Consider the following 12325-nt stretch of genomic DNA (forward strand, 5'->3'; position numbering starts at 1 on the left):
AAAGACTGAGCAGGGAGCAGAATAGGCGGATCTACTGAAATACACTGCTGAGGGGAGCAGAGGGCGAGACACGAGAGGTCTGCTGCGCCATGTGGGTCAGCTCCCTGGCCAGGGATCCAACCCAGACCATTGCTGTGATAGTGTTGATATTTAACCCGTAGGCCACTAGGGAGGCCCCTGGGGTATTTCATACTTATCATCATTCAAATGTCAACATTAGAGAACAGTTTCTCAAGAAGAAAACTTTAATCATTCAACCAAGAGGATTGTTGTAATACTTTATAGCTGAAGCTTGTTCTTAAGAGAAATATTATTTCCTTTAACATTATGCTTGGATTTATCTGTGCTTGTTCTCCCTGCTGATATTGACCAGGCAGATATGTTACCTTCTGGTTTGGGCTACTTATCATGAAGCCTGGCGACCTGGTATAAGCAGCCTGGGGAGCTTAGTAACAACCTTTAGCTCAGTCCCTGGTATGCAGTTCAGTCCCTGACATGAATCTTAGAGCATATACCGCCATGAGGCGGCATGGACCTGGGGGGTCCAATGATTACTGACCCCTTACTCACCCTTGGTAAGCAACTTTCTGACTCACCTCTTGGCATGTAGCCTCGTTCTATCTGACCATGTGTAGCTGCCAGTGCGAACCTACCCAGAACCTTGTGGAAACTGAAAGTGTATGTAAGCTTCTGAATTCATACAGACGGGGCACAGACTTGGGATACGAATGCACTGATCAGCTCCGGTGCATTAAACCTGCCTCTTGTTAGCCCTGGTGTCCACGATTCCTTTGTGCCAAACAACAACCACTCCCTCAAAGGCTGCTCTGTGTTGCTCTTCAGAAGGACACAAAAGAGGCACTCGGCATAGTTGATGGTGGTTAGTACCAGTGCTTCAGTATTTTTATTTTAATTCAATTTTTTTGGTATGTCACTTGAGGTATTTTAAAAAGATTATTTTTTGTTAATGAAGTACCAGTTTTTACATCCTAGTTGATATTTGGCAGTGCAGGATTTCTCCATGTGTGGCCACCATAGCCCTCCCAGCACCGGAGCATCCGCAGTCCTCCCCCTAGTCCGTTGTTTCCCCTGCTCTGTTCTGGTCCTTCTGCTTCCACTGCCCCGCCACGGCCCCCGCCCCCCCCCCACTGCCCCCGGCTCCAACTTTAGGATGCCTCAGGTCTATGGGCAGTTTTCTACTGTTGGTTTTTGAAGCTTGTCTTTGTCTGACCCTTTGGTTCACTGCTTTTAAGGCGGGACAGGTGTGTCTTCTCGTGTCACAGGTTCTTGCAAGAGGAGCCTGGATTAATGAGACTTGTGAATCAAAGAATTGCCTGTGCCAGATTCCATCCTGAAGTGATTAGGAGCATGTGTTTTGGAGCCAGATTGCCATCTGTAAAGGAAGTACCTGATACTTGATATTTTTATAAGAATTAAGTAAATTGAGGACCTCCCCAGTAGTGCAGCAGTTGAGCGCTGGGTTGCGAAGATGCCCGCAGCCTCTGCAGCGCCGGTTCGATCCCTGACTGCCTACCGCCGGCGAGGGTGCCACGTGGCTTGTATAGCTGCTCCCCTCAGCAGTGTACATCGTCAGTCTGACTGTTCTGTTCCCCGCTCTGGCTCTGGTGAATCCTCTCATCCTCCTGCACTTCTGACTGTACTCAGTGCTTGTATAAATAAATAAATAAATCTTAAAAAAAAAAGAATTAAGTAAATAGAAGGGTGTAAATCACTCAGAACAGTCTTTGCAAATAGGGGCACTCAAAGCCTACTAGTTATTACTTTCCCTGTAGCCACTGAGAGTTTCCAGATTGTGATCTGATGCCCTTTTTAAAAAAGATTTATTTATTTATGCATACAAGAGCTGGGATGTAGACCAGATGTGTGGGGGAAAGGTGAGAGGATTCACCAGAAATAGAGAGGGGAGTAGAACAGGCAGATGGACTGAAATACACTGCAGAGAGGAGCAGCGGGCGAGAAAGGGAGGTCTGCTGTGCCATGTGGGTCAGCTCCCAGGCTGGGTATCAAACTCCTGCTGCAGTGGCTGCCCAAGCTTCAGAGTGCTGAGAATTAACCTCTTATGTCACCAGGGAGGACCTGTTGCCATTTTTGGTTGATAGCAAAGTCGTTGAAATACTGTTTCCAGAGGGTCCTAAGATCATACCAGCAGTTTTGGTAAAGATGGAACTAGAACCCCAAGTTCAGCAACAGATACACTCAGCAAAGTTGTTGTTTGTTTTTTATTATTTTGTTATTTGGGGAGCCAGAGCAGGTAGTGTTTGCACCTGGGATGATGTGTGTCCAATTTCCTGTTAGTTTTTTTTTTTTTTTAAGATTTATTTATTCATTTATATAAGCACTGAGTACAGTCAGAAGCGTGGGAAGGTGAGAGAATTCACCAGAGCTAGAGTGGTTAACACAACAGGCAGACTGACGAAATACACTGCTGAGAGGAACAGCAGGCGGAGCAGGAGAGGTCTACACGCCATGTGGGACCCTTGCTGGTTTCCGGGGATCCAACAGGCGCTGCAGAGGTTGAGGGCAGCTTCGCAGCCCAGTGCTCAACCACTGCGCCACCTAGGGAGGCCCTCCTGTTAGTTTATTTTTTTTTTCAAGATTTATGTATTTATACGTTCAAGAACTGGGGTACAGGCCAGTGGTGCAGGGAGTGAGAGGATTCACCAGAGACAGAGCGGGGAGCAAAACAGGCGGATCTACTGAAATACACTGCTGTGGGGAGCAGCAGCCGAGACAAGAGAGGTCTGCTGCACCATGTACGTAGCTCTCTGGCTGGCCAGGGATGGAACTCCTGCTTCAGAGGCTGCGGACAGCTTCACAGTGCTGTCTGTGCTTAACCCCTTGTGCCAGCCCCTTCCCTGTTAGTTTTGGCATTGTAATGATTCACCCACACTTCCTGTACCCTCTTCTCTCCTCCCGTAAACTAGGCATTCAGTTAATGTCAGACCCTTTCTTTAAAAAATTCTTTTATTGTTCCCCCACATATCTGTCCTATACCCCAGCTCTTGTATGCATAAATAAGTAAAATAAATCATTAAAAATATTCTTGGATTGGTGGGACCACAGTGGGTCTACCCTATTCCTCCTTGTGATTGATGGGTAGAAAAATAGCCAATCTTTTTTGGGCTAGAAATTTGTCCCCACTGGGGAATGTGGTTCTTAAATGTGAGTGCAGAAGGATCTCTTCTCACAAAATTCTAAATGTCCATGATTTTAAGATTTTAAGCTTAGAAGGTCTTCCTGCTGGCCTAAGGGTTAAGCCTCAGGACTACCACCATGAAGGTCCACCAAGAGAGCCTGAGTTGGATCCCTGGCGAGGTAGCTGACCCACATGGTGCAGCAGAGCTCTTCTGTCTCACCCAGTGCTCCCCACAGCAGTGTGTTTCAGTCCATCTGCCTGTTCTGCTCCCCTCTCTGTCTCTGGTGAATCCTCTCACACCTGCCACCCCCACCTCTGGCCTGTACCCCAGTTCTTCTATACACACTCTCTCTCTCTCTCTCTCTCTCTCTCTCTCTCTCTCTCTCACACACACACACAAACACACACACACACACAGAATTTTTAAGTCTATAGTCCTCAACTTCTTATTCTGTTCATACATATTTTCCCCTAAATATCAATGTGTGACTCATTAGGAGAGGTGAAATTTGATGCTGGTGGGATTTTGTGGTAATGATGACACAGTGAAGGGGTTGTATGACTCCCCCCACAGTGAACTTAAACATTGTGCCTGAGTCAGCTGTCAGCTCAGGATGGAAAAAACAAGAGCTTATCTGTGGATCTTGAAAACAGACGCCCCCACACTGTAGCCTCTGGCTGCAAGCTTGCTGCCAAAGGGACCTAAGAACCAGCCCAAAGTCCACCACAAAGGACCTCAGCTCGCATCACCTCCCTGCTGGTCCTTCAGGGCCCCCAAGGCTCTGGCCTGAGGGAACACACTTAGGGCTGCCCTTGGGTTATGGACAAGATCATTATTCCTAATCTAGAATTGTGCCTTTTCTGATTCTGTGGCAGTCCCCAAGAGCAGAGGAAGAGAACTAGAATTGGTAATTCAGAAGTTAAGTTATTTTGTATGAAGGTGATGGGTGTTCACTAGACTAATAGTGGTGATGATTTTGCCATTTACACAAATGCCAAATCATTGTATATAAGGCCGTTAGCTGATTGGATGTTACCTGATGTCATGGGATGCCAATTCGATCCCAGTTAAAAAATTAATTAAAAAAGTGGATCTGGGTCCCTCTGCAGAATTCTGATGTAGTCAGTCTGAAGTGAAGCTGGAAAATCTAACTTTTGGCCAATGCCTGTAGCTAAGAGGGAGATTTATAAATGTCTTTGTTAATAACAAAGAAAGATGTCAAATCAATAGCTTGACCTAACACCTTAAGACATGGAAAAAGAAGAGGAAAACGATAAAGCAATTTAGAGTAAAGTAATCATAAAAATTGGAGTAAAAATGAATGAAACAGAAATAGAGACAATGAAATTCATAATGAAAGTCAGTGAAAGTCAATGACAACCAATCATGTTATGGTCACCTGCAGAACCAGGTGGATTCAAAACTCTGGTTAGAAGTAAACATGGAAGAAGGCACACACACATCTCACACACTACGAGGGTTTATCACTGACATGGTTGAGGGCTCTGGAGAGAGCAGAGCAGATGATATTAATATGTGTGAAGTGGATTGCGAGAACATGGAGGGAGACTGGTCTGGGTTTTTATGGTGGTAGGGGCTGAGGGTTGCTTGGTTTGCATCTGCCCCCACCACCAACCCCCACACTAGAGGAGAGAATACCCGGGCTCTCTTGTCAGCTTGCCCAGATAAGGGGCATGGGGGAAGGGACAGGGGATACTTCATATCAGCAAACATACAAAAATAGAGTCAAATTTGTTGTTGTATCTCACCACCGATGTTTGACTGATGACTGAAATGTGCTGCCTTTTATTTAATTGAATTTGAGCTATTGCAGGAAACCACGGTGGTTTTCTTACTGAGAGCCGAAGGTGAATATGGCACTGAAGGCCTTTTCAAGAGACCAGGCCTGTATGTCGTGAGAAGTGAAATGAGTTCTCTGGTCTTTCTCTGTGATGTCTGGAATTCTTAAGTGGATTTGAGTGCCCTGATGAGGTCTTCCATTCCAACTTCAGTATATGTAGACACGTGTGGCTTTGATTTATAGTTTTGCATGCCAAAGGGCACAACAGGTAGCACAAGAGGTGTCCAGGAGGAGAGTGCGTCCTTCAGCACCGTAGCATCTGGCAGAGGGACGGAAGGCAGGGCGTTCCCTTTTCCAGCAGGTAGACTGTACCAAAAGGCCCAGGTTTGCCTGGCTACAGGAAGCCTCATGGCGACGCTAAGCGTGCTGGGTATTACTTCAGTGATGCAAGGCATAATGGACATTTGACCACAAGGGTCACAAGTCCAGAACCCACAAGAGCCAGCTATCAGTGCTTCAATGGTGTATAGTGTAGGGCTGAGAGGGCAGTTGATTGAGTCAGAACCCAGGGCAATTTCTGGCCATCCTGGTAGACCAGAGTCTCTAGGGGGCCTTGGAGGAGGGTGCAAAATCCTCTGTAATGAGAGTCTCTGTTGGGGAGGGGCACTGATGGAGTACCTTCTATATGGCCATTAGAACAGATTCGAGAGACTTTTGTTTGCACAAGATGCCATTCAAGGTGAGACTAGGGCATTACTGAGAGTACATAAAATTAGTAAATGAGCACTATGTTGGCTCAGTGACCACACAAGCATCAAAATTTGTATTAGCAATGTGGGGGCTGAGAGTGGCCAGAATTGTCTTGACAGTGCCAGGGGGGCATGGGTTCAGCCTACCCAATCATGGTGAGGAATTTGTTATGTAAGACCTCCTTAGGCTAATCTGTGTTCACATCTTACCTCAGCAGTCATTTGTGATCTGGGGGCACTTCCAGAGCCTCAGCTTTGTCCCCGCAAAGTGGCATGAACACAGCTGCCTAGGTCTGTGAGCATTAATGGAGTGAGTGTAACGCTTTGGCGTAGGGCTGACACAGAGTATGTGTTCAATAAGTAATGTCCGTTATTCATTTTCTTTTTCACCGTATACTGTAAAGTTTCCCTTTCTCCCATCCCATCTGGGAAGAGGACTTTCCAGCAAGGTGAACGGACAGAGCCTGCTGTTTCTCCTAGGCCTGCCAGGCACCTGCCCCTTCCTCCCCCAGCCCACCTTGACTTAGCCCTGCCCTCCCACTAGCCGTGCCCAGGCCCGCCCACAAAATGCCGCCCACCCGCGGCCCCTCCCACCAGTGCTGCCAGGGCAAAGCCCTCCATTAGCGAGGCTGGAAGCTCATGGTGTAGGTTCTTGGGATGGTGGCAAAGCCCACGTGTTGGGGGGACACGTCGATGTCCTGGGGTGGCCGCGGGAACTGGAAGCGGAAGTTCTGCAAGATGGTGGTGAGGTAGAGGAAGAGCTCCATTCTAGCCAGGCTTTCTCCGAAACAGTATCGCTTTCCTGAGGAGGAGAGGCAGGAGGGCCCGAGATGAGACCTGTGGCGCTGCAGCTGGCCCACTCCCATATCTAGCTGCATCCTCTCAGGCAGGAGGGACTGGAGTATCCGGCTGAGAGGCTTTCAGAGAATGCGTTCTGAGCCTCCGTTCCCATGCACACGAGGTGGGGGTGAGTCATGAGGATGTAGTAGTGGAACTTTAAATCCCGCATTTCCTCCTCCCCCTCAACACACATTAAAATGTGGCTGCTGTGCTGTCCTCTCCATCTTAAGGATCTGAAGACTTTCAGTGACCTTGGACAAATCTGTGACTCCCTGAGCCTTAATTGTCCCATCTGTGAAGTGGGTACTACTGCCCCCGCCTTTCCTGTGGCTCAGTACTTGGTGGTTAAGGGGCTGCAGCAGGATGGCTTCAAGGTAGATAGGTGGAGGAACATAGCAGGGTACCCCTCAGAGAAGGGGTCCGGGAGGAGGAGGCCCTGTGGTGAGAGGAGCCAGGGCAGCTGCTGAGGGGTCTTACCGATGGAGAAGGGCACGAAAGCATCACTCTTCCTAAACTGCCCCCGCTCATCCAGGAAGTGTTGGGGGTAGAACTCCCGGGGTTTGGAGAAGAAGTTGGGGTCCCTCAGCACGGAACCCAGCATAGGGAACACTTCTGTGCCCTGGTGGGGAGGGGAAGGAGGAGGAAGAGCTCTGATAAGGTGGAGTGGGGAATGTGTGTGCTGAAAACACGGGAGGGCTGTGGAATGTGAATGATGAAGAGAAATGGGAGGCATGGGAGTTGGGGGGCTGCGAGGGAGGAGTTTTGAGGGCCATAACATTCATGTCCCTGAGACGGGAAGTTTGGGTCCTGTGTCTCCCAGGATATGTAGTTGGTGTGTCAGAAGCCGAGACACTGGGGGTATATGAAGGTTCATTTCCCCAAGACAGGATATTTGGGGGGAACCGGGGCGATACATATTCAAGGGGCTGTGAGCAGCAAGGCTGAAGGGACATGATGGTTGGGGAAGTCTTAGTTTGAGGGGGTAGGACAGGACCTGGGAAATTTCTGAGGGGAAGGGGGTCTGGTCACAGGGGCAGGTGGGAGGTCCCTCTGGGCTGGGTGGGGCAGCACCTTGGGGAGGATGAAGTCCCGGAACTTGGTGTCCTTGGTGACTCTGCGAGCCAGGCCCATGGGGATCATGTCTGCGACTCTTTGGATCTCATGGATCACTGCCTCCGTGAAGGGCATCTTGGCTCGGTCCTCATACTTGGGCTGACGGTTCTTGCCAATCACCCTGTCAATCTCCTCATGAATCTTGGCTGGGGGAGGGGACAGAGTGTGTTTAGGTAACTAGGAGTCCTCAGGGTAGAAAGGATAATCCAGAGATGTACACCCTGGTCATGGCATGCACGATCTGCGCGTGATGTGGAAAGCAAAGTTTGGCCATGTACATGGTGTGCTCGGGTTCCTTTTTGGTTGGCCGTGCCAGAATCTGGGAGGTGCTGGGGTGGGGGGCGGTCTCCATGAGCGCCGAGTGTGCACTGGGTGGGCCCTGAACAGGAGCTGTTTGTCAGTCCCTTTAGATACTGTCAATATTGAAGAGCCAGTGAGCCCGGGCTATTGCCCGGGCAACAAAGTCAGCTGGACTTTACCCATCTCTGGCTAGCAGGACAGGTGGGAGGCTCCAGGTCATGAGAGAGGCAGGGGGGGTCATTGCAGTGGACTCAGCAAACTTGGGTCTGTGGCCCCAATTCCTTCCCTGCTCCCCCAGCCTTACCCTCCACATCTGGGTGCTTCATGAGCAGTAGGAAGCCGTAGCGGAGGGTGGTGCTGACAGTCTCGGTGCCCGCGAAGAAGAGGTTCAGGGTGGTCAGCACCAGGTTCTTCATAAAGAACTCGGTGTTGGGGTTCTTCTCTTCCTGCAGGGAGAGATGGCTTCAGGCTGAACCCACCCCCATGCTCTCATGGAATTTTCTTGGGCACCCCCCTCCTGATCCAGGCACAGGTGGGAGAGGGACCTTATTTCTGCTAGTCTCAGGCTAGTGCCCAGGCTGCTGGCTCTGACCAAAGTGCTCTTCCCACACTCTTTGCAATGCTGAGTATTTGTCCCTTTCTTGTCAGTTTCTCCTTTTTTGATGTCGTTGTTTGTGATAGGGGCTGACTCTCTTGGGGCATCTGTCTGTCCTCACCTCCAGCCTGACTGCCCCCTGCCTGGCTTGGCCCTCCCAGCAGGCTCTTGCCCTGGGGTGTACCTCCTTCATGCGGATGAGGAAGGAGTCGATGAAGTCCCGGGGGGAGTTGGGGTCCAGCGTGCGCAGGTTGCGCTCCACCTTCTTGGCTATGAAGTCCTCCAGCCCCTGCAGCTCCTTAAAGGCCTGTTGCTGGGGCCCTGGCAGGTGCTTCATCACGGAGGAGAACATCTCATAGAGCTGGGGGTGGGAGAGAGGAGGGGGTGGGTGCTGTCACTGGGCAGGACCTGTGGGGAGTGGGTCCTGCCCTTGGGCAAGGAAGGCGCTGTTGTGAAGGCACGTGTCCCGGTGTTTAGTGTTTATGTGAGCCCGGTCGGGAATAGATATCTCATTTTTCCCAAGTCAGGTGTGAGCGCCCCTGTCCAGGAAGTTAGGTGGGATGGTTTGGGACATACATACAGGTTCCAGATAGTCAGGTGAGGCTTAATGGAGCCCACAGGTAGGAGTTTGTATAGCCAGGGGAGGTTGGAGGGTGACACTAGATATTGTGTGGACCTGGTTTGGAGAGGGGTTACTTAGGTTTAGGCATTCAGGGGTGCTCAGCCAAAGACAACTGTCTAAGTATTCAGGGGATCTTGATTGGGGGCTCTGTAAAGTGGTTCATTTATTAAAGTGAAGCTGGTGGTCATTTGTTCAAATGGGGGAGAAATCTGTCATATACGAATGGGGTTTCTAAGGGCATCTCTATAGGGTTTAAATGGGCTTGGGACTCTTATTTGGGTGTTTGGAGAACAATCTATCTAGGTGTGTGTGTGCTTGGGGGTCTTGGCTGGGGTACTGTCCAGATGTCCAGGTATTTAAGGGGGCGGGGAGGGGCATTTGTTCAGTTAGTCCAGGGACTGGTGTGAGATGTTTCTGTGTAGCTATTAAATAATTTTGGTGGGATGGATGTTGTAGCACCAGCGGTTCATATATTCAGGAAGTGGTCACCTGCTGAGATGTTAAGGAATTCAGGTGAGAAATGTAACAGAGAGCACCTGTTAGATATTAAGGTGAGTGGGACAGGAACTCTAGGTTGCTTGTAGACAGGGGCGGTGCTTTCAGATTCTGATTTTGCTTGTGGGGGAGGCAGTGAAGGCACCTGTTGAGCCATCCAGGTGTCCTAGGAGACCAGGTATTGGCATCTGCGCTGGGGGCTGCTTTGTAGGAACCCTGACTGGAGCAGGTTGGGGATCTGGGACACTTGGCTCCCCTTGCAGGAGTGCTGGCAGGTTGTGGCCTGGGCATGGTAGAGCCTCAGGCTGGCATGGGTTACCTGTCCGGTGGAGGTTGCTGTGAACTGGAAGCTTCCCGATATCATACGCAGCAATGACAGGAACTCTTTGTCCTCATAGTCGAAGCGGTCCCCGAAGACAATGGAGCTGATGACATTGGAGACACTTCGGCTCAGGAAGAAGGTGGGATCGATGAAGGCGCCTGCAGTGGGTCCGGGAGAGACAGGGATGTGGGTCTGATGCGGGTCGGGGAACTGCTGGAAAGCACCCAAGGGACCAACCAGCTTCCCCAGCGCCGGGTGTCTCCCCCTCTCCCCAGTGCACGCTTGCTCAGGGCATTTTCCTCCTCCAAGTCCTGGGCCCCCTGCTCACCTTTTGTGTCCTGGAGACCCTCGATGAGGTAGCCAGCTTCCTCCTGGATGCGTTCCTCGATGCCGCGCTTGCCCAGGCCAAAGTCCCGCAGTGTAGTGATGGAGAAGCGCCTCAGCTGCTTGGCACGTTCGCCATTGCTGAATGCCACGCCTGTGGGCAGCGGGGCAGCAGTATTGAGGGCAGGAAGGGCAGCGTGGGCCGCAGAGGGCGCCCAGGAGGCCGGCTCAGGGATGTGGAGGGAGGTGAGCAGAGATGGAGGGCGTGGGTCAGAGGGATTCTGAGAGAAAGGCTCATGCATGGGGAGGAAGGGTGAGGGAAGAGGAGGTGAAGATGAGGGGGTTGGAAGAGTTAGGGGGAAGGAGATAGAAAGGTAGGGAAGGCGAGAGGAGAGAGAAAGATGAGTCCAGCAGGAAGGAGGGAGGGGAGAGGAGGAGCAGTTTGGTGTGTCTAGAGAGGGAGCTAGGGAGGGAGAGAAGTTGGGAGAACAGACCCAGGAGTGCCAGGTCAGATGCACACAGAGAGGTGTGAAGAGAGGGAAAGATCAGAGGTGGCGAGTGGAGCTCTGGGGATTTCCAGGCAGAAATGATGCCTGTTTCTAAGACAAGGCAGGGAGAAACATGGAGAAGCACAGAAGCCGGGGAGGAGAAAAAGCCACCAAGTCACACAGAGATAGAGGATCAGGATTCCAAAGCAGAAGCTGGTGAGCTCCTGGAGGCACAGGGGGACCAGAGTCTGTATGCAGAAACCCTGGGCAAGGTAGGAGGACACAGGCGAGGCGGCCCTGAGCAGGGGGACAGAGGAGACCAGAGTAGGGCCGGGCCAGCCCTGAGTAGGAGCGAGTGCAAAGAGGACTGGAGAAACTGAGGCCCTTAGTGGGTCTGACCGCACTCGCCCACGCGGGTCCCTCACCATAGCCTTTGAAGAGCCAGTCAAAGGTGGCCTGCTCTCCCCGTCCGCTGAATTCCTCAGCTTGGTCCACCAGGGCCTCCTTCACGGCGTCATGGCCGCACAGCACCACGATCCTCCGGGTTCCCAGGTGCACGGTGAACACTGGGCCATAACGCTCTCTGAACTGAGGGAGGTGAACGGCATGGGGTTTCCGTGAGGCATCCCCCTCTGTACCCCTCTCCCCTACCTTTGGACAGACAAGGAATTGAACATCCCAAAAGCTGGTCTCTCCAAGCTAGGACTCTACCCTGAGCCACCCAAACTCCCCTTTCCTGAGACCTTGGTCCAGTCTCATTGATGCCCTGCCATAAAGTCCCAGCTTCCTGACAGTCCTCCCAGCCCCCCATCTCCCCGCCTCATGACACCTTCATGAGAGAGTTGTACATCTGCTCGGTGTTCAACTGCAGGTAGTTCCCGATGAAGGGAAGTGGGGTGGGCCCCGGGGGCAACTTCCCCGAGAGCTTCCTCTGCTTCCAGACGGACATCACGACCATTATGGTCAGGCAGGCCAGCAAAGCCACCAGCAGCAGCCCTGAGGCCAGCATGGTGGCGCTGAGTGAGATGGTCAGGTGGTGATGGCCAGGGCGCCTGCCTTTATATGATCTGGGAGAAAGGGAGGACTTTGGCTCTGATTATGTAATTTTCTCATTTCACCTCCCAGCTACACGCACAGCAGGTTCCCTGCCTACTTTGGGACACAGCCAACAAGGGAGGAAGAGGGGCCCCTAGGGCAGATTGATCTGGAGTGGGCTGAAGACCGAATTTGTGATCCTGAGGAAGGACCACCAGGGGCTTTGGACTCGGGGGCAGTGGTTACACTGCAGAAGGGAAGATTTTGGACTATTTGCACACAGGAACCTCTGCCCTTTGATTTGGAGTCTCAGAAGATTCAGAGAACTGGATTTAAGGGTAGTGGAACGAGACAGGTTTGGGAGCTACAGTTTTGGGGCTCTTTGGCTGAGGAGGGCTGTAGGCTTATAGGCCTTAGAAGGAGAGATTCCAGGGAATGACTTTGAGGGCCTTGGAGTGAGAAAGTCCCGCTGTGTGTAGGCTG

The 12325-nt window shown here is 51.4% G+C and overlaps 1 protein-coding gene across 2 annotated transcripts; it reads right to left on the bottom strand.

Moving 5' to 3' along the window:
• Nucleotides 1–6328: 6328 nt before the first annotated feature.
• On the bottom strand, nucleotides 6329–11816 carry LOC311186625 (cytochrome P450 2A13-like; the record flags this gene model as incomplete). 2 transcript variants are annotated; one of them, XM_084257737.1, is made up of 9 exons in its annotated part: nucleotides 6329–6510; nucleotides 7026–7167; nucleotides 7620–7807; nucleotides 8266–8407; nucleotides 8741–8917; nucleotides 9993–10153; nucleotides 10324–10473; nucleotides 11233–11395; nucleotides 11637–11816. In XM_084257737.1, 9 exons carry the CDS (start codon nucleotides 11814–11816, stop codon nucleotides 6329–6331), a joined length of 1485 nt encoding a protein of 494 aa, XP_084113863.1. The 2 variants fall into 2 exon arrangements, with proteins under 2 accessions (XP_084113863.1, XP_084113864.1); XM_084257738.1 differs by lacking the exon at nucleotides 11233–11395 and having other exon boundaries at nucleotides 10324–10483.
• Nucleotides 11817–12325: the final 509 nt, after the last annotated feature.

This window comes from Talpa europaea, assembly GCF_964194135.1.
Source record: "Talpa europaea genome assembly, chromosome: 16".
Classification (NCBI taxonomy): Eukaryota; Metazoa; Chordata; class Mammalia; order Eulipotyphla; family Talpidae; genus Talpa; species Talpa europaea.